The 17218-nt window shown below is 55.2% G+C and overlaps 1 protein-coding gene and 1 long non-coding RNA gene across 2 annotated transcripts; one reads left to right on the forward strand and one right to left on the reverse strand.

Annotated features, from left to right (window-relative positions):
• Positions 1–862: 862 nt before the first annotated feature.
• Positions 863–4402, forward strand: LOC130544649 (uncharacterized). The gene is made up of 2 exons (XR_008961077.1): positions 863–1282; positions 2288–4402. It is a non-coding gene; the product is annotated as an uncharacterized LOC130544649 (long non-coding RNA).
• On the reverse strand, positions 4394–17195 carry MRPL21 (mitochondrial ribosomal protein L21). The gene is made up of 7 exons (XM_026482994.4): positions 17050–17195; positions 13342–13399; positions 10818–10903; positions 9422–9585; positions 7494–7546; positions 6726–6829; positions 4394–4508 (listed from the first exon to the last, which is right to left on the reverse strand). The coding sequence occupies exons 1-7, from the start codon at positions 17162–17164 to the stop codon at positions 4444–4446; spliced, it is 645 nt and encodes a 214-aa protein (XP_026338779.2). The 5' UTR covers positions 17165–17195; the 3' UTR covers positions 4394–4443.
• Between the last annotated feature and the right edge of the window lie 23 nt (positions 17196–17218).

The raw sequence follows: 17218 nt of genomic DNA on the forward strand, positions 1-17218 counted from the left end.
GAGGGATGCCAGGGTGTCTCAGTCGGTGAAGCGTCTGCCTTCGGCTTGGGTCATGATCCCAGGGTCCTGGGATTGAGTCCTGCATCGGGCTCCCTGCTCAGGGGGGAGCCTGCTTCTCCCTCTGCCTGCCGTTCCCCCTGCTTGTGCTCTCTCTCTCTGACAAATGACTAAAATCCTTAAAATAAAATAAAACAAAACAAGACGAAACCAGAGAGGGACAAACCATAAGAGAATCCTAATCATAGGAAACAAATTGAGGGTTGCTGGAGGGGAGATGGGTGGAGAGGAGGTGGGGGATGGGGTAACTGGGTGATGGGCATTGGGGAGGGTGCGTGAGGTCATGAGCACTGGGTGTTACATACGACTGATGAATCACAGACCCGTACCTCTGAAACCAATAATACAGTATATGTTAATTTAAAAAATAAAAATAAATAGAATGATCCTTGATGATGTGCTCTGTCTCTCAGAGATCATTTCTGGAGACAATCTGATAGACTCTGCCGGCCCTGAAGTTTGATTAGGAGCCCTGGGGGGGCAGGGTAAGACCGCCATCTCACCATTCTTTCCTGCACATGGAGCCTCGAACCCTTGGCCAGGCCGAGAAGGGGGCGCTGCGTCTCCTGGCAGCCTTCAGCAGGAGCAAAGAAAGAGGAGACCCAGAGGGTGTCTTTAGGGGACATTAGGCGTCCTGGGTTAATGCGTCTCCAGTCCCCGCGGTGTCGTGGCCCAGGAAGTGGGTCAAAGTGCACCCAACCTTCCAGGTGGGGCAATTAGCTCCTACAGTCACGTGGCTGTGCCCCGCCTCGACGGAAGTGGCCCTCGGGCCCCAGTAGTCCCAGGCCCAGGGTGTGCGGAGGCTGGGAGGAAAGGTCAGTGTGGCAGCCACGTGTAGCCTTTCCTGTGGGCTCCCAGGAGCCACGTGCAAACGGAGGGAGCAGCCCTGCTCGCTGAGTCCCACCTGTGCAATTTACATCTTTAATGCTTCTGGAGCTTTGTCTGACCGCGGTTCCGGTAGACACTGGACTCGCTCTCTTCCACAAAACCCCAGGGTGTCAGCCTCGCTAGTGAGCCGGACAGAATCTCATGCCCATCCTGGGGCTGGCCGTCCAGTGAGGGAGGGAGGCCAGCGAGAAATCTGCGACAAATGAATACGCATGTGCTGACTCCAGGAAGAAGGCAGGGAGCCGACAATGACCTGGGGAAGGGTCCTCCTGAGATGGGATGTCCCAGCAGCCCCGTCCAAGCTGGCGCCTCACAACCACAGCAGCCTGGCGTGCGGGTTAGTGATGAGGGGACTCCTAGCCCTTGTGCCTAACCTCTGTGCTGTCCTGCCTCCCACCTTCGGTTCCATGCTCTCCTTACAATGCCTACCGCCCCCCTGCGCTTTCCGGACAAGCTGGGTTCAGCTGGGAGGCCTCGCGGTGCCTGGAGAGGGTGGGTGAGCTCTGCAGGCCAGGGGAGCACACTGGGGCTCCAGGTCGAGGGGCAGTGATCAGAGAGGGCCAGGCCAAGGTGGGTGCGCCGTGCAGGGGGCTGGGTTAACAGGAGGTGAGGCAGGTGGGTGCTTGGAGGTCTTGGGTGAAGCCCATGCTGTTACTGGAGCTGCAAGGCGTCCCCGTGGAAAAGAGAACAGAAAGCTGGCCTGGCCGAGCGGGGCGGCAGCGGGATGCGGACAGAGCGGAGTGCGGGCCAGAGCGCCCTGCCAACCCTGGGCCGCGCGTCCACCGTCTGCTGCCAGCACAGCACAGCTGTGTGGGGCAGAACCTGTGAGCCGACGTTCATGCTCTGTAGAAATACAGACGTGGGACATTTTCTTTTTTAAGTCAAGTGATGTCATTAACCTAGTCCAGTTTTTTCCTTTTTTTTATTGCGTTCTAATCTACATAACATAGAATTTACCATTTTAACCATTTTTTTGAGAGAGAGAGAGAGGAGGTGGGGAGAGGGAGGGAAGTAGGGAGAGGGAGAGAGAAAATCTCAAGCAGACTCTGAACTGAGCAAGGAGCCCAACATGGGGCTCGATCCCTCCACCCTGAGATCATGGCCCGAGCTGAAACCAAGACAGCCGCTCAACTGACTGAGCCACCCGGGCGCCTCTCATCTTAACCATTTTAAAGTGACAATTCAGTGGCATTAATGACCTTCCCAATGTTGTGCAACCATCACCCCCATCTACTTGCAGACTTTTCCGTGACCTCAAACATCTAGCAGTAACTCCTTATTCCCCAGTGCTTGCAGCCCCGGAACCTCTCGCCTACTTTCTCTGTGTATTTGCAAACTCTAGGTATTTCAAGCGCCATCACACAGCACATGTCCTTTGGTGACCGGCTTCCTTCACTCAGCGTCACGTGTTCAAGGTTCATCTGTGCGGCAGCCGCTCAGGACTTCATCGTCTTCGTGGCTGAACAACATCCCACCGTACTAGGGGCCACCCACCTGCTGCCACGTGCATTCTTTCTGCATTTTGGCTACTGTGAACAAGACTAGTCCAGGTTGTTTTTTTCTTTTAAGACTTTATTTATTTATTTGAGAGAGAGAGAGAGAGAGTGCATAGGAGTTGGGGAGGCAGAGGGCGAGGAACAAGTGGACTCCCTGCTGAGCGGGGAGCCCGACGTGGGGCTCGAACCCACGACCCTGAGACCATGACCTGAGCCTAAATCAAGAGCCCCCCAGGCGCCCCAAGCCCAGTCCAGTTTTTAAAAGCAGTAAACGTTCACTCAACAGCCCTATTAATGCAGAGGCTCTGCCGCTTTCTGGGTAACACGCACGGTGAACATTGACCCAGCACTCCCCATCACCCGGAGTCCTCGAGGCGGTCTGGTGAGGTGGGTACTGGGATCTCCCCCATTTGACAGAGGAGGCAGTCGGGCCCGAGGGCGCAGGGGCCTGGGGTTCATGCCCACGTCTGTGTGGCTCCAGAATTGCCCTGCAGCCCCAGAGCTGTACCGCTGGCCAGAACAGGCTTTCCAGAACCGACTCCATGTTTCCAGCATGTGGATGTGCCAGACGCAGAGAATATGGGAGGTGGTTCCGGTCAGCATGAGGGACGCCTGCAGAAGTTCATGGCATGGCCTTAGGGGAGAGCACTCCACGTTCGGGGCTGGGTCCTACCATCCCTCACACCCCAGCATCACAGCCCCCGCCAGCCCACTTGGGTGACCTTGTCCTGCGGGACTGCGCCCCCTGCCGTCCACGGAGGGCACTACAGGGGGGTGTCTCCAGGGGCTGCCAGCACCACTGTCTTCGATGCCACTCTGCAGGGACGACTCCACGGCCCCCACAGGACTCTCCGAGGACTCCTGCAGAAGCAAGCATGCACTCCGGGTCCACAGAAGGTTTGACTGTGTGGCTCGCAAGCCCGAACTATTCTCTGGGAGGAAGGTCCTGCCTCTGGGAATGACACAGCTCCGAGAGCTTTGCTGTCAGAAAGCCCCTCGTCCCCGACCTGTTCCCCTGTTCCCTGGGCCACTCTGGGTTCAGGACCTGTTGTCCCTCCTCTACTGACTGATGCCACACAGATCTGGGCAGCCCCAAAACCTCCCAGGACAGGTGGCTGTTTTCAGGATCCCCTCTGAAATACCTCGGGCCAGTCTGCTGTCTGTTACTGTCCCTTCACACCCAGTTCCCTGAACATGCGGCACCAGGTCTCCATCCCGACAGCCCCCCGCTGTCCGTCCTTCCCCATCCTGGCTGTGCTGCCCGTGGTCAGGGTGCCAGCTCCCTGCACCGTGACCCTCCTTCCCTGCTGGACCAAGGGCAAAGGACAAGAATAAGGACTCTGGGCCCAGACTGGTGTGAATCCCAGCTTCTTGAAAGAGCAAATCACTAGCAACAGGTACACGCAGAGATGGGGTTTGCTCATGCTTTATCCACCTCGCCAGAAGCAGAATCCACAGTTTCCCTTGGCGTTAGCTCCCGGGTCCCCGCTGCACCCCCACACCACGCCCTCGGGCCCTGCCGCCTTCGGTGGGGGTGGAGGGCAGCCAAGACCTCCTAAACAAGCCTCCAGTCTGCAGCCCTGGGAGGGCCGGGCTTGTAATTCCCAAATTCCAGGCTGCTGTGGGTCAGGGAGGCTGTTGCTTACAAAACTGGGCTCACAAGTTAGAGCCACCTGTCACAGGAACGCAAAGCTTTTTACATCAGAACTCAGAAACGAGGGGCGCCTGGGTGGCACAGCGGTTAAGCATCTGCCTTCGGCTCAGGGCGTGATCCCGGTGCTCTGGGATCGAGCCCCACATCAGGCTCCTCCACTATGAGCCTGCTTCTTCCTCTCCCACTCCCCCTGCTTGTGTTCCCTCTCTCGCTGGCTGGCTCTATCTCTGTCGAATAAATAAATAAAATCTGAAAAAAAAAAAAAAAAAAAAAAAGAAAAGAACTCAGAAACACGGTCTCCAGAAAACAGGAGTTTATTTTTGTGTTCCGTCAACATGGGCTTCGGGATCAGCACAAACATGGAGCGATCTCGATGGTGTTTACCCGGAGGACAGTCTGCGGGTTCACAATAACTGGAAGAGAGAGAACAGGGTCACAGCTTGGCCACATCTGATGTCGTTCATGAGCTACGGTGAGACCCTGTCGCCGAACCACCTGCTCTTCCCATGGGGCGTCCGCCTGGCACCAGCCCTCCCCAGGCGGCACCCAGGCCCCGTGTGGGCCCTGCCGGCCACGTGCCATGAGGGCTTCATGGGGGGCGCTGCCCGCCTCACCCCCGCGCTCCGTGAGCCCCGTCAGAAGCAGCAGAGGCGGTAACACCTGGAAGCTTGGAGGCCAGGAGCGGCCTGGCCTGGCCTTTCTTCTCCTGCCAGCACTACTGTCTTCAATGCCACTCTGCAGGTGCCGTGAGACCTATGGGCTGCCCGGGGGTGGACCGCCCCAACGGGCCGAACCCGGGGCTGCCTGGAGGCGGCAGAAGGTGGAGGAGAGGCTCCTACAGACCTGACCTGAGGGCGAGCCAGCCGCCTGTGTCAGGCTATTCTAGTAACTCCCAGCCACTGGCAGCTCAGGACTGTGGGTGCCACACGTTTCTCACAGGATGCCACAGCCTGCGGGTCCCAGCCTTGAGGGGCCCCCACAAGGTGACTTCCAGGGGAAGCTCCTGCAGGGACGGTCCTGTTCCCGCTCGTGGATTACCCGGGCTACCCGGGCAGTGGTGGGTGGCCGAGGACTGGGACGAAGAAGGGAAACATGTGGGGGACAAAAGGAGTGGAGAGAGTGCAGGCCAGGCCTGGGTGCTCCCCCAGGGTGGAAGGGCAGAAAATGGGCAGTCACAGCTGGACTGAGACCTGCCCGGGGCCTCCTGGGACCCCATGTGCCCTGATGCCCTCCATCCTGGATGTGTAGAGCCCGGCCCCCAACCCGGGAGGCTGGGCAGAGAAACTCGGGGCTCCGGCCCTTACTCAGGAGATGCCCTCAGCTTCCCGACCCCTCACATCACACACTTCTGTGACACCCCTGCAAAATGCCACCAAACGAAGCTTCCTCTCCTCTTCCTGTTAACGGGCTGCTGAGTCCACCCCAGGGCCCCTCTGCTTCCTCACGCATGGGTCATGAGCCCCCGCACAGAGGGAACCCACGGGTGAGGCCTCTGCTGTGAAGTCACCCCTCAGACTCACGGCTGCCGCCGCTCCAGTCCGGGTCTCCCAAGACCGCGCCACGGCCACCCCTCCATACACGGTTCAGGTGGTCGGCCGCCACCGGTCAGCACCCACCTTGCCCCATGGCCCTCACGCTGCACATGCTAGAAGCTTGCTATGCGGCTCCCTCTCGTCTGTGGTGGGCTTTGTTTCTTCACCTCTTTGACTGCTGACCTCACCCCTTCCCACCTGCACCCCCCCGCCCCCACCCCCAGCAGACCCCTGGACTTCCTGCCCAGCAGTGAGGCCGTCAGATGGACGCCCCCTTCACCACAAGCCACACTGCTGCACACCCTTCACGCTGACCCAGCCGGAAGGACAGCCCTCCTGTCTGAGGCATCCCAGCGCCGGCTCGCCGAACCCACACGCCTCACCCCATCCGCCCGGCACCCCCGGCTCTCCCTTCTCTACCAACAAACAGCCCTCATCCTCTGGCCTCCCTGCTCCGCTGGAGACTCTGCAGACCGGCTCCCCCTCCACCCCTTCCCATGTTCCATCACACACGTGTGTGCGTGTGTAAGTGCATGTGGACATATACGTGTGCCCAGAGGCACAAGGTCTGGTGTTGCTCGGGCCCCACCAGAGTGTGAGCTTCGGGCCCGTTCTCATGTAGTGGCAGTTTACTCAGCGTGCTGCTGGCAACGTTCTGCTGAGAGAGGACCCCCCCCCCCCCCCCGCAACGTCCCGTTTCTTTGTCCAGTCTCTGTGCGGGACGTGAGAGCTGCATCTGGTGTTTCTAGCACGGATGACGCCGCCGCCGATGTCCCTGTCCGTGTCTCGCGGGGCATGCTGCGCCAGGCCGTGGTGAGGTGAATGCTCGCCTTGCCGCGGTGACTGGCTGAGCCGCAGTCCGGCGACAGCGCCCGAGGATCCCGGGGCCCTCTGCCTCCACACCCCTGGTTAAGAGTGACCTCCACCTGCCCTTCCCCATCAGACCCAGGGGACTGGGGCAGGGCTCTCTCCCCGGTGTCTGTGGCTGCCGCACTCCAGAGGCCCCCAGCAGAGAGCAGGCGCCGGCCCCCGGAAGCCGCAGGACCAGCGGACGGAGCAGGTGGGGACACGGCGCCCGCCACGCTTTCTCTAACTTACCCTTTTTCCTCTTGAAGTTTTTTCTTTTCTTAAATTTCATATTGATTTTTGGCCATGATTCTGTCTTTTCAATGACCGTGGCTTCTACGCGAACGAGATCCTTTCTAGAAGGAAGAAAGATAATCAATGACGTGTCTTCTTGATTATTTTTCAATCTTACTAATGCTTTATATAAGAACTTCCAAAACTAAGTTTTACTTTCTTTTTTGCTTATTATAAGAGTAATACGTCCTCCCTGCAGATACTTTGAAAACCACCGAGAAGCGTAATCAAGAATAGTGTAGAAGGAAGAGAAGGCTGGGGGATGGGATTAAGTGGTGTGAACTTCTAGTTATGAAATAAATCCGTCACAGGGATGTGACTCGGCACAGGGAATCTGGTGGATAAGGCTGTTATCACTTTGGGAGGTGACAGAGGGTAACTAGGCCCATGGAGGTCTGTGCTTCGTAAGTATGAAAAATGGATATGATATTATATGTGAATTATAATTTAGTAATAATAAAAAAGAACAGCACGGGGCGCTTGGCTGTCTCAGTTGGAAGAGCACGTGACTCTTGATCTTGGGGTTGTAAGTTTGAGCCCCAGGTGGGGGGGTAGTGTTTACTTAAAAACAGAAAAAAAGAACAGGGTAGCCTGTCAACAAATCTTACAAGCCTCCACTGTCATAAATGATAACAGAACACTGGTTTGGCCCACGTGTCCTCTGCCCGGCCTCCCGTGCGCCCCGCGTGGGTCCTAGACAAAGCCCAGCGTGAGCGAGCGCGTTACCCAAGGAGTGGCTTGCCAAGTAACGTGAAGTTGTCAGCTCCGACCAGCAGGACCTGCGAACGAAATGGGCGTGTCACCAACAAGCGACAAGAAGTCAGCGGCGCAAACTCGAGCACGAGGAAAGTACTGGCCACCTTCCTCTTCGTTCCCTGGGGTTCGAACCGGCGGGGATGCGGGCCGGCCGGGCCACTGTGCTGCCTCCCGCACCGGCCCGATGGCAGAGCCAGGACTGCCGTCCCTGAGCACCTGGCACGGGATGGCGCATCCGGAGAGAGTGTCCGTCTGTGCAAAACACCGTGGCTTTTTTTTTTAACTTTTTCCCGCGAGTTGTAACGCACACAGGGAGAAGCCGCACCGCACTGTCTCTGAGGCAGTCTATACCTGCTGCTCCTGCTGGGACGTAGGTTCCAGCGTGTCTTTTTAACGATGGGGAAATTCCAGGCGGACGTGCCAGTGACCGTCCTGGCGTGAAGACGTCTTTATATCGCGAGCGCAGCAGTGTTTTTAGATGCTGGAACCATCTTAAGTTTTACCGATAAGTAAAATACCCAACTGTATAAAACTTAAATATTTAAAGACGAAGCGTATTTTATAATCAACGGACTCTGTATGTTTGATGACGACAAACCATCAGACTGCTGCCTCGCGGTTGCTCTCTGGGTGACGTGTTCTCTGCCACGGAGTCCTAAGTGGGGGAAAAACGATCTGCATTCGGGGTGCTTTCTGTCATGTTTTTGTTAATGTGAAATGTTCCAAAACAATGCCTTTTTAGGGGGCGCCTGCCAGGCAGCTGGTGGAATGTGTGACTCTCGATCTTGGGGTTGTGAGTTCGAGCCCCACGTTGGGTGTAGGGATTACTAAAAAAAAAGCAAATAAACTTAAAAAAGAAAGTCTTTTTAGACATCTTCACAGATACGCTCCTCAAGTCTCCTACTTATTTTAGACGTTATGGAGTAAACGTGCCCTTGCTCGGGGGCTCACGACGGAGCCCCTGCGTCACGAAGGAGAAGCGAGCTCTGCTGGCTGCTGCCGTCTACACGGTTAATTAGCTCAGCTCCGAGCGCAGCGCACAGGCTGTGAGAACACCGTCTTAGAAAGAGTTTAGTGCTCCCCTTGGTGTAGCTACACACACACTCTGCAACCACAAACGGAGGAGCACAGAGAACTAGCATAGGAAATTTATACATATATTTTAGGATTTATTTGAGAGAGAGAGAGCGCGCGCGCGCTCAAGCGAGTGCATGGGGGGAGAGGGAGAGAGAGTCCCAAGCAGACCCTGCGTCAAGCGTGGCGCCCGGGGTGGGGCTCGGTCCCACGACCCTGAGACCGTGACCTGAGCCAAAACCAAGAGTTGGACGCTCAACTGACTGCACCCCCCAGGCGCCCCTGAAACCTTAGATTTTATATACTTTTATAAAGAGAATAAGAGAAAAACAAAGAAGGCTGTCCAAAACAGCAGAAAGAATCGTAAGTGATGGGTAGAAACCTGAGGCTAAATACAGACCAAGCAGTGTGGAGTGGCCGGTAAGGTACACCAGTCCCAGGGAAACGCCTCGAAAGCCAGCCTCTGTCTGAAAGCAGCAGCCGTCAAACCAACGCCAGAGCAGCGTTCCCGCTGAAACTCTCCATCAACGTGCGGCTGAAACGCCTCGCCTGTCACTGGGATGCTCACTCTTTTCTACGGAAAGCGTTCCTGACACGTGAGACAACTCAGCACACGGATTTTCCTCTGGGGTCTCCTAGGTGGGGGGCCAGCACAGCCCCCTCGCCCTGCCAGCCGGCCAGCCACACCCGGGGGGACACCCACGCTCCCGTCCCTCTGCTCTGCTCGCCTTCGCCTCCTGACCCCGGGAAGCCTCCGCAGTGATGAACCTGGGGGCAGGAGGGCATGTTTGGTGACTGACCCCCAGATACACAGACGGCCTCACCTTCTCCAGCCGTATCCTCTCTCCACACGCAACGTCTAATTCGTTGTCAATTAAAATCAGGTCCTCAGAGGTCACCTTCCACTGGTGGCTGGCGAAGTGGACCACGGCGAAGAGCCGGCCATACTGGCCTGTGGCGATCAGTTCATTCACCTTCCCTACGAGCTCTGCGGGGAGAAAGTCAGGACAGGCGGTGGGCCGGTCAGCTACTCACACCGGGCCTGGCAGCCATGCCGCCCGACACAGCCCAGGCCCACAGTGACAGTGATATGAGGCCCCGCGCCCCCTGCTCTCCCCTGGCAGGACAGGAAGCTCCAGTGGCAGCTGGGGGGGGGGGTGGCGGGTGTGGCAGCTGGCACCCCTGGTGAGGTGAGCTTACTGTTGAAGGCCACGCCTCTCCCCACGGCCGGCACTCGGCTTGCCATTCCCAGGAGCACAGGCTCCTCGACACGGGGGGCCTGTGGCGCTTCTAGAGACATGGAATGGCCCACGGCTGCCTGTGATTCTCTGATCTGAGCACGCCATGTGCCTGGCTCCGTCTCTCTGACTCTGGGGTGGAAAGACCTTCACTCTGTGGGATTCCCAGTCCTTATAAAGAAAAAGCCAGAGGACTGGTAAAGTGAGAGGAGAGGCCTTTCTGCAAACCAGGAAAAGCTAGAATTACACCCCCTGGTGCTAGATTCTGCCTGGAAGTCTCTGCCCACACAGCTCTGGGCTCCCATGGCCTCACCTCAGCTCAAGACCCCCTTCTATCCTGTCCCGTTCACTGTGGGATAAATGTCTGTGAGCCCTGACCCAGTCGGCCTGGCCTGGGGCTGGGGGCTTGGAGAAGAACACACACTTCCTGCCCCGGAAGCAGAGTCAGGCTGGAGCCGCGGCTGGAGAAGGGACAGAACACTGCTGACTTCACACCTTGTCTCAAACAGGACTTTAAAGCTAGAAGATGCGCCACTCTGACCTGCGTCTCCAGCCTTGAGAGGAAGATAGTACCCTGCACTCGCTCATGGCGACGGTGGCCGGCCACACTGTCCCTCCTCGTGTCCTGACACCCTGACCATTTCTGCAACTCGCAGGACAGCAGCAGCACCCACTGCTCCTCTGACTGGGGAGAAATCCTTCCCTGCCTCTGCGTTCCTTCCAACAGCAGGGAGACAGAGGGACCACGGGCCCCTGCCTCGCTTACACGGCCTGCCTTGACCACGATGGGTGCTTGGGAGTATTTGCGCAATGAACGAGGGTTTAAATTTTTCTGTCAAGGGGCAAAAATGAGCCTGAGCGTTCACACCGTGCTGGGTCTCGTCTCAGGGCATACGGAAATGTGCGCTCCTGTCCTGTGGCCAGGGGACCACCTCGGTGCGGGGAGGAGGGGGCACCGCCCTCCAGTTCCTGCCTCTGTTACCTGCATGGTGTCTGGTCTCCTCAGCGGGGTCTGGCAGGACGGTTTCTGGCCAAGGTGGTGAACTCAGCGATGTTTTAGGAACGTATCTGTAAGACACAGTTGACGCATGTGTGGCACGCCCGCGGGAAAAGACAGTTCAGAATCTGTAAGAAATGCCGTGCTCAGGCTGGGGGAGATGGGGCCGCGCTGCCAACACGTGACTCTCCAGTACGGACCTGCCCCTGGGGGGACCGAGGACAGGCTCCCGTGCGGCCTCTCAGGAGGGCTGCGTATTTCAAGAAAACACCCACTAATCACTCCAAAATCAAAATGGGAATTCCAACCATTTTATTCCAGAAGAGCCCCTCTTGGGAATAACCACCCCCCGGGCCGGTGGCCCATGCGTGAAGACTGGCCCTTCTTAGTGTCCTCGGGGCACACAGGCTCTCAGAGGTGTGGGCTGCGGCGCCGCCCCCCTTCTCTCTCCTCCGCCCCCAACACTCCACTGGAAGGCACGTTCTCTGCCTCCCAGCCGGGCTCCTGCACCTCACTCCGGCATTCCAGGGCTCTGCGGGCAGGGTTCCCAGGACAGGAACCCTCCGCCTGCTCTGCCCCAAGCTGGTCCCCCCCAACCTCCAACTCCTACCAGCTGGGTGCCCGCTCGGCCTTCATGCCCAGACAGGAGCCAGGCAGGCCCGGGTCTGAACCCCGCCTCTGCCACCAGGGTAGCACGACCTTGGGAGCATCTCGCGACTCTCGGCTCCAGTTTCTTTCACGGAGCAAATGGGAATAAAAGCGTCTGCCTCCGCACTATGCAGGGTCAGGAGGGGCGGTGTGCCCAGAAGGACTGGGCAGTGTGCAGACGCGCTCAGCGCTCGGGGGCCATGGCACTGCTGTCGCTCGTCCGTCCCGTGCTGCAGCCAGGCATCTGCCCCGCCCCCCGCTCAGCCTGGAGAGATGAGCCGCTGTGCAGGGAGGGGAGCCCACGGGCAAAAGGAGGAGGCAGGGTCTTTCCCACTTTCTGATCTCGTTTGGCCTCAAATTCCTGCAGTCCTCAAAGAGGGGAGAGCTCGGGAGAGCCCACATCGAATTCAATTATTCAGACCGTTTTCAAGCTTTTGTTGCTGTTCGCCACCAGAGAGGGAACCTTTCCTGACCTCAGCCTTTCTGCAGCAGAGCTCCAGCAAGGAAAAAAGCCTGCTCACTGGGGAAGAGCCGCCGCTTCCGCAGCCGGCCCCAGGCCCCTGTGCTGCTGCCGGCAGCCAGCAGGGGCTCCACACTGGTGTGTACGACAAATGCTCTCTACGCCGGGATTCTGGTCACTGTGGCATCAACTGGCCAAGAAAATGAAACTGAGCTTGCCCACTGTGCTCATCTCAGAGCACCTGGAAACACGTTCCTGCTCTGTGGCCTGGCAGTGACCTCTGATGGACAAGGAGGAGCGGGGTCTGACGTGGGAGCTCTGGCCTCCTCGCTGGGCCTGACTGTCCCCTACTACCGACCGTGAAACAACAGATGCCAGAAAACCGGAACGCCGTGGGCAAGAGAAAGAATAAGCCGAAGTAACTGACATTCCCCCCTAGGATCCCTCTCTATAACCTGCTTCTGTTTTCGACTTCCCCTTTTGAGAACCATACAAGCCCCCTGAATGTCCCCCTTCTGAGTCTGCGATGCAGGAGCAGCCGGTACTCTTGACCGCTCACCGTATGCCAGGCACTGTCCTGAGCTCTTTAAGTGCAGACATTGACTGAACACGCACAGAACTCCACTGAGAGGCACTAACACCACTTCCATTTTGCAGAAGGTGAAACAAAGCTCAGCAAGTGGATGACCTTGCTCAGGAACCCTGGGCCGCAAGGGGTGGGGTCAGGACAGGACCCAGGAGCTTCCTAATTCTTAACTGCTACCCTCTACTGCTCCTGGATATTCCTCCCAGTGGGTGTGATTTTGTCAAATTTACTTTTTGTAGTTTACATTAAAGGTTTTTTCCCCCTGGGGTGCCTGGGTGGCTCAGTTGGTTAAGCGTCTGACTCATGATTTTGGCTCAGGTCACAATCTCAGGGTCGTGAGAGTGAGCCCCGGGTTCAGGCTCCGTGCTCAGTGATGAGTCTGCTTGAGATTCTTTCTCTCCTTCTCCCCACCCTTAAATAAATAAAATCTTTAAAAAAAAGTTTTCCTCTAAATATGTTTTAATACTGAATAAACTCTTCCAAATGATACTTATTTTTTTTCTCCCAAATGGTATTTAAGTTCTTCCTAAAAATTCTGATCCAACCTTCCTGTGATTCCATCTTCGCAGTTACAAGTCTCTAATTAGGAGCCACAGCTTTCCTTAATGAAATACAGCTGCATAAGGCCTAGGAGCACATTTGTCTTTGGACGCTTGACGTTCCGTCTACATTTATGTCAAAGGTTTTAGAAAAATACTATTAAAAAGGTTAAAAGAAAATTTAGATGTTCTCGAAAACACATGCATGTGTTGTCTTGACTTTAGAAAGACAGTCCTATAGACGACGAGTCACCCAAACCCAGGTTTAGATATTACCCTTGTGGAACTGAAGTGCTCTGCGAACCGAACCTTCGGGAAGCGGACCCCAGGGAAGCTGAGGAAACAAGAAACAGGGATCGTTACCAGTAAGAAATGCCACTGCTCTTCAGAAAGTGAAACACACCAGTACGCCTCCCGGTGCCGAGTTAGAGCACCGGGTCACAACGCGCCTGCAGGAAAACCACGGTCAACAAAGTCAGTGCAACATCGCTCACAGTTACTGCTTGTGTGTGTCAAGCTGTGCTCATCACGCCATCGAAGAGGGCCTAATGCCAGAACCGCTCAACCACTACTCCGTTCCTTGACCACCAAGTGCCCAGTGGATTCCGATGCTGTTCTGTGCCTCCGAGATGGCCCACAGAGCCCACCTCCTGAATGGAGCTGGTTTCTGTGACCAATGGCATGTGGCAGAGGGAAGAGCATAGCATTTCTGAGATTAAGTTATAAAAGACTGGAATGGAGGCCTCCTGCCCATGGCCAAGGTGGTGAGCTTGGAAAGAGTGCCCAGCCCCAGCTGACGAGAGCACCAGAACCACCCAGCTAAGCTGCCCCTGTACTCCCGACCGTTGGAAACGGTGTGCATGACAAACGCTGGTCATCTTAAGCTGCTAAGTTCTGGGGTAACTTGTTATGCAGCAGTAGATGACTGATACGGCAAGGGACAACGGCAATCAGAGTCTACTGAGGGAAGGGCCCAGAAATCAAATGCAGAGCTTAGGAGTGAAAAGCGGAGGACAGCAACTCAGTAACTGTTGAGGGTTTATTTATTCATTTCTCTCTGAAGATGTCCTGTTACTCCAGTTTCCTTTGTGGGGGTTCCTGGCTGGCTCAGTTGGCAGAGCATGCAGCCCTTGATCTAGGGGTTGTGAGCTTGAGCCCCACGTTGGGGGTGGAGCCTACTTAAATAAAAAAAAAATTTCCTCTGTATCTATTTTTTTTGACAGTTTTTGTTATGAGTGGATGTTGAATTTTGTTAACTATTTCTTGCATCTACTCACGCATGTATTTTTTTTATATTGAGCTGTAATTTAGATTCCATAAAATTCATCCTTTTATAGCTACCTGTTAGCAGGTGTTCCCAATTATTGGTGTCTTGGGCTGGTTTCTCCTCTACTACCTTGCTGTGCCTGGGGTTTGGACCTTGGGCCTTAACTCTTCTTTTCCTATGACAACTCCTCTGCTGATTGCACCTAGCGGAATGAACTTAAATATCTGTCTACACAAGTGACTCCCAGGTTTACACCTGCAGCCTGGGTTTGACCATCCACTTGTCTATTTGCTATCACCACTCGCAAGGCTAACAGGCATCTCAAAACCTACGAAGGCTCCGGATTCCCCCCCCCCACGCCTGCTTCTCCCCCCATCTAACACAATGGCATCTTCATCTTTCCAGGTGCTCAGGCCAGAAATCTCAGTCACTCTTGACCCTTTTCTTTCTCATATTCAGAGCTATCAGCAAATCCTCCTGGCTCTCTCTTTTCAAGAGATCCAGGCTCTGACCCCTTACATCCTCCAAGCCGCCACAACCTCTTGCCCAAATAATTACTAATGCCCTGCTCTCCCCATTACCTCCCTTCTCTGCACAGCAGCTAGAGTGATCCTGTGAAAACTTAGGTCAGATCCCGTCGCTATTCTGCTGAAACTCTCCAAGAGCTTCCTATTTAATTCAGAGAAAAAGCCAAAGCCCTTACAGTGGCCTACAGGGCATGCGCAGCATAATCTCCCCTCCCTCTGAGCCCATCTCTGACGCGCTACGTCTTGTTTGTTCTGCACCTGCCACTCTGGCTTCCTGGCTATTCCTGTAACATGCCACACACATGCCAAGCACACGCCTGCCTCGGAGCCTTGAGTGTGCCTTCACTGCTTTCTTCTGGAACCTCCCTCCCCCATTTTCTCTGGGTGTCCACGCAAACACCATCTCAGTAGAGAGGCCTTCCCTGACTATCCTATTTAAAACTGACCCCCCCACTTCATGCTTTATTTTTCTCTATAAGACTTATCAGCTTCTAACACACTATGTAATTTATTTTTAAAAACTGCCTGTCTTTCCACACACCCCCTCCCTCATCAAAATGCTAGCTCCGTTAAAAACAAGGATTATTTATGTTTATTACTGATGTATTCCACCCCTCCCCCCATCCGTGCTTAACGCATAAAAGGTGCATGGTGGGTGAATGAATGAAGCCTACTCTGCTGAATCAGCACATGAAGGCCTGGTTGGAATACGCCCTGACACGGGACTCAGCGCCTCTCTTGGGAGCCACCTCACTGTTAAAGGCTCAGCTGGAAAGTTTCTGCACCTGATCTGCTTCTCTGTAACTCTCAGCTATGGTATTGCCTTAGCCCTCGACCCCAGAAGGAACAAATGTGCTCCCTCCTCTCCCATGGGGTCATCCTTTAGCTCTCTGAGGACTGTGGTGTGTCCTCCATCCTGTTTCCCTCTCTCATTCTTCAAGGTCCCATCTGCTTATCATTTGGGTTGCCTTCTCTGTACTCCATGTTATCTGTATTTCTTAAAGTGGGAGTCTGGAATTGAACACAGCATTCCAGAGGTGGTTTTGCGTCAGTAGAATGGAGTAATTTCCACTGTTTTTGTAAAAACATCCCTCCCCACTTAAATCCAAGTTTTACTAATGGAAAATGTCAAGCACACAAAAGTAAAGAGGACAGAATCATGAGCCCAGAGCCCTCTCACAGCTCTTCCCAGACTCAACAGTTACCAACTCATGACCAATATTTTTTGATTCACACTGCCTCTGGCCCAACTTTGCAATTATTTTAACGTAAATCACAGGGGCGCCTGGGTGGTGCAGTTGTTAAGCGTCTGCCTTCGGCTCAGGGCCTGATCCCAGTGTTCTGGGATCAAGCCCCACATCAGGCTTCTCCACTAGGAGCCTGCTTCTTCCTCTCCCACTCCCTCTGTTTGTGTTCCCTCTCTCGCTGGCTGTCTCTCTCTGTCAAATAAACAAATAAAATCTTTAAAAAAAAATAAAGTAAATCACAGATATACTGCTTGATCAGTAAAGATGTCAGTATATTTCTACGAGAAATAAATATTCTTACAAAAAACACACAATGGAGGCACAGTTATCACTTCTAAAAAAAAAAGGGAACAATCCTTTAATATCGTCAAATATACATCTGGACCTAATTTTAAAACATACTTACTCTCACACACAAATACACACGACTCATTTCAAGAAAAATACACTGTCTTTGACGAACGTAACTTTTTTGGACCTCATAAAAACACGGCTGCTGCTTTTGCTGAATGGGTTAAGATCTGGCAAGGACGTTCACCACCACTTTCCAGAGGAGGACAACGAGGGTCTAAGGAGCGGCTCGAAGCCTGGGGGCAATGGTACAGCACAGGCTTTGGAGCCGGACCGAGCGGTCTGAATCACTCTTGACCCACTTCCCTGCCGTGTGACCCCTGGGCAAGTTACCTAAGCTTTCTGAACCGAGCCTCAGTTTGCTCCCCGGCAACACAGGCACTGTAGCGAGCTGAAGAGCCGATGTCAGCAGAGAAGCCGCTAAATAAAAGAACCAGGATCCGAACCCGGGTTTCCCCGACTTCAAAGCGAGTACTATACTATATTCACGGCACCGAAAAAAGCGCTCAACACCGAAGGCATCGGGGCGGACACGGACCCGCAAGCCCCGTTCGCCCCGCTCCCTCTTCTCACCCCGCCAGCCGGGTCTCACCCGCTCCGGGCCCTGACGCTCTCAGGCCGCTGCGGCTGCATGCGGACACCAGTCTCCCGAAGGCGACCGTCACGGCCCGGGTAGTCACGGCCCGGGTAGTCACGGCCGCCGCCATCTTTCCGCAGGCTCGGCCGGAAGCGGAAACAGCCTTGCGCGAGCCTTGTGCGTC

Source organism: Ursus arctos, unplaced genomic scaffold (genome assembly GCF_023065955.2).
Source record: "Ursus arctos isolate Adak ecotype North America unplaced genomic scaffold, UrsArc2.0 scaffold_23, whole genome shotgun sequence".
NCBI classification, from domain to species: Eukaryota; Metazoa; Chordata; class Mammalia; order Carnivora; family Ursidae; genus Ursus; species Ursus arctos.

Excerpts from the sequence above, each read along its gene's own strand:
- MRPL21 (XM_026482994.4), bottom strand. The coding sequence starts at position 17,164 with ATGGCGGCGGCCGTGACTACCCGGGCCGTGACTACCCGGGCCGTGACG. Across the intron at positions 13,400-17,049 it reads AGCGTCAGGGCCCGGAGCGG|CTTCCCTGGGGTCCGCTTCC; the intron begins GTGAGACCCGGC and ends TTGTTTCCTCAG. Across the intron at positions 10,904-13,341 it reads AGCACTTCAGTTCCACAAGG|ATACGTTCCTAAAACATCGC; the intron begins GTAATATCTAAA and ends TGTGTCTTACAG.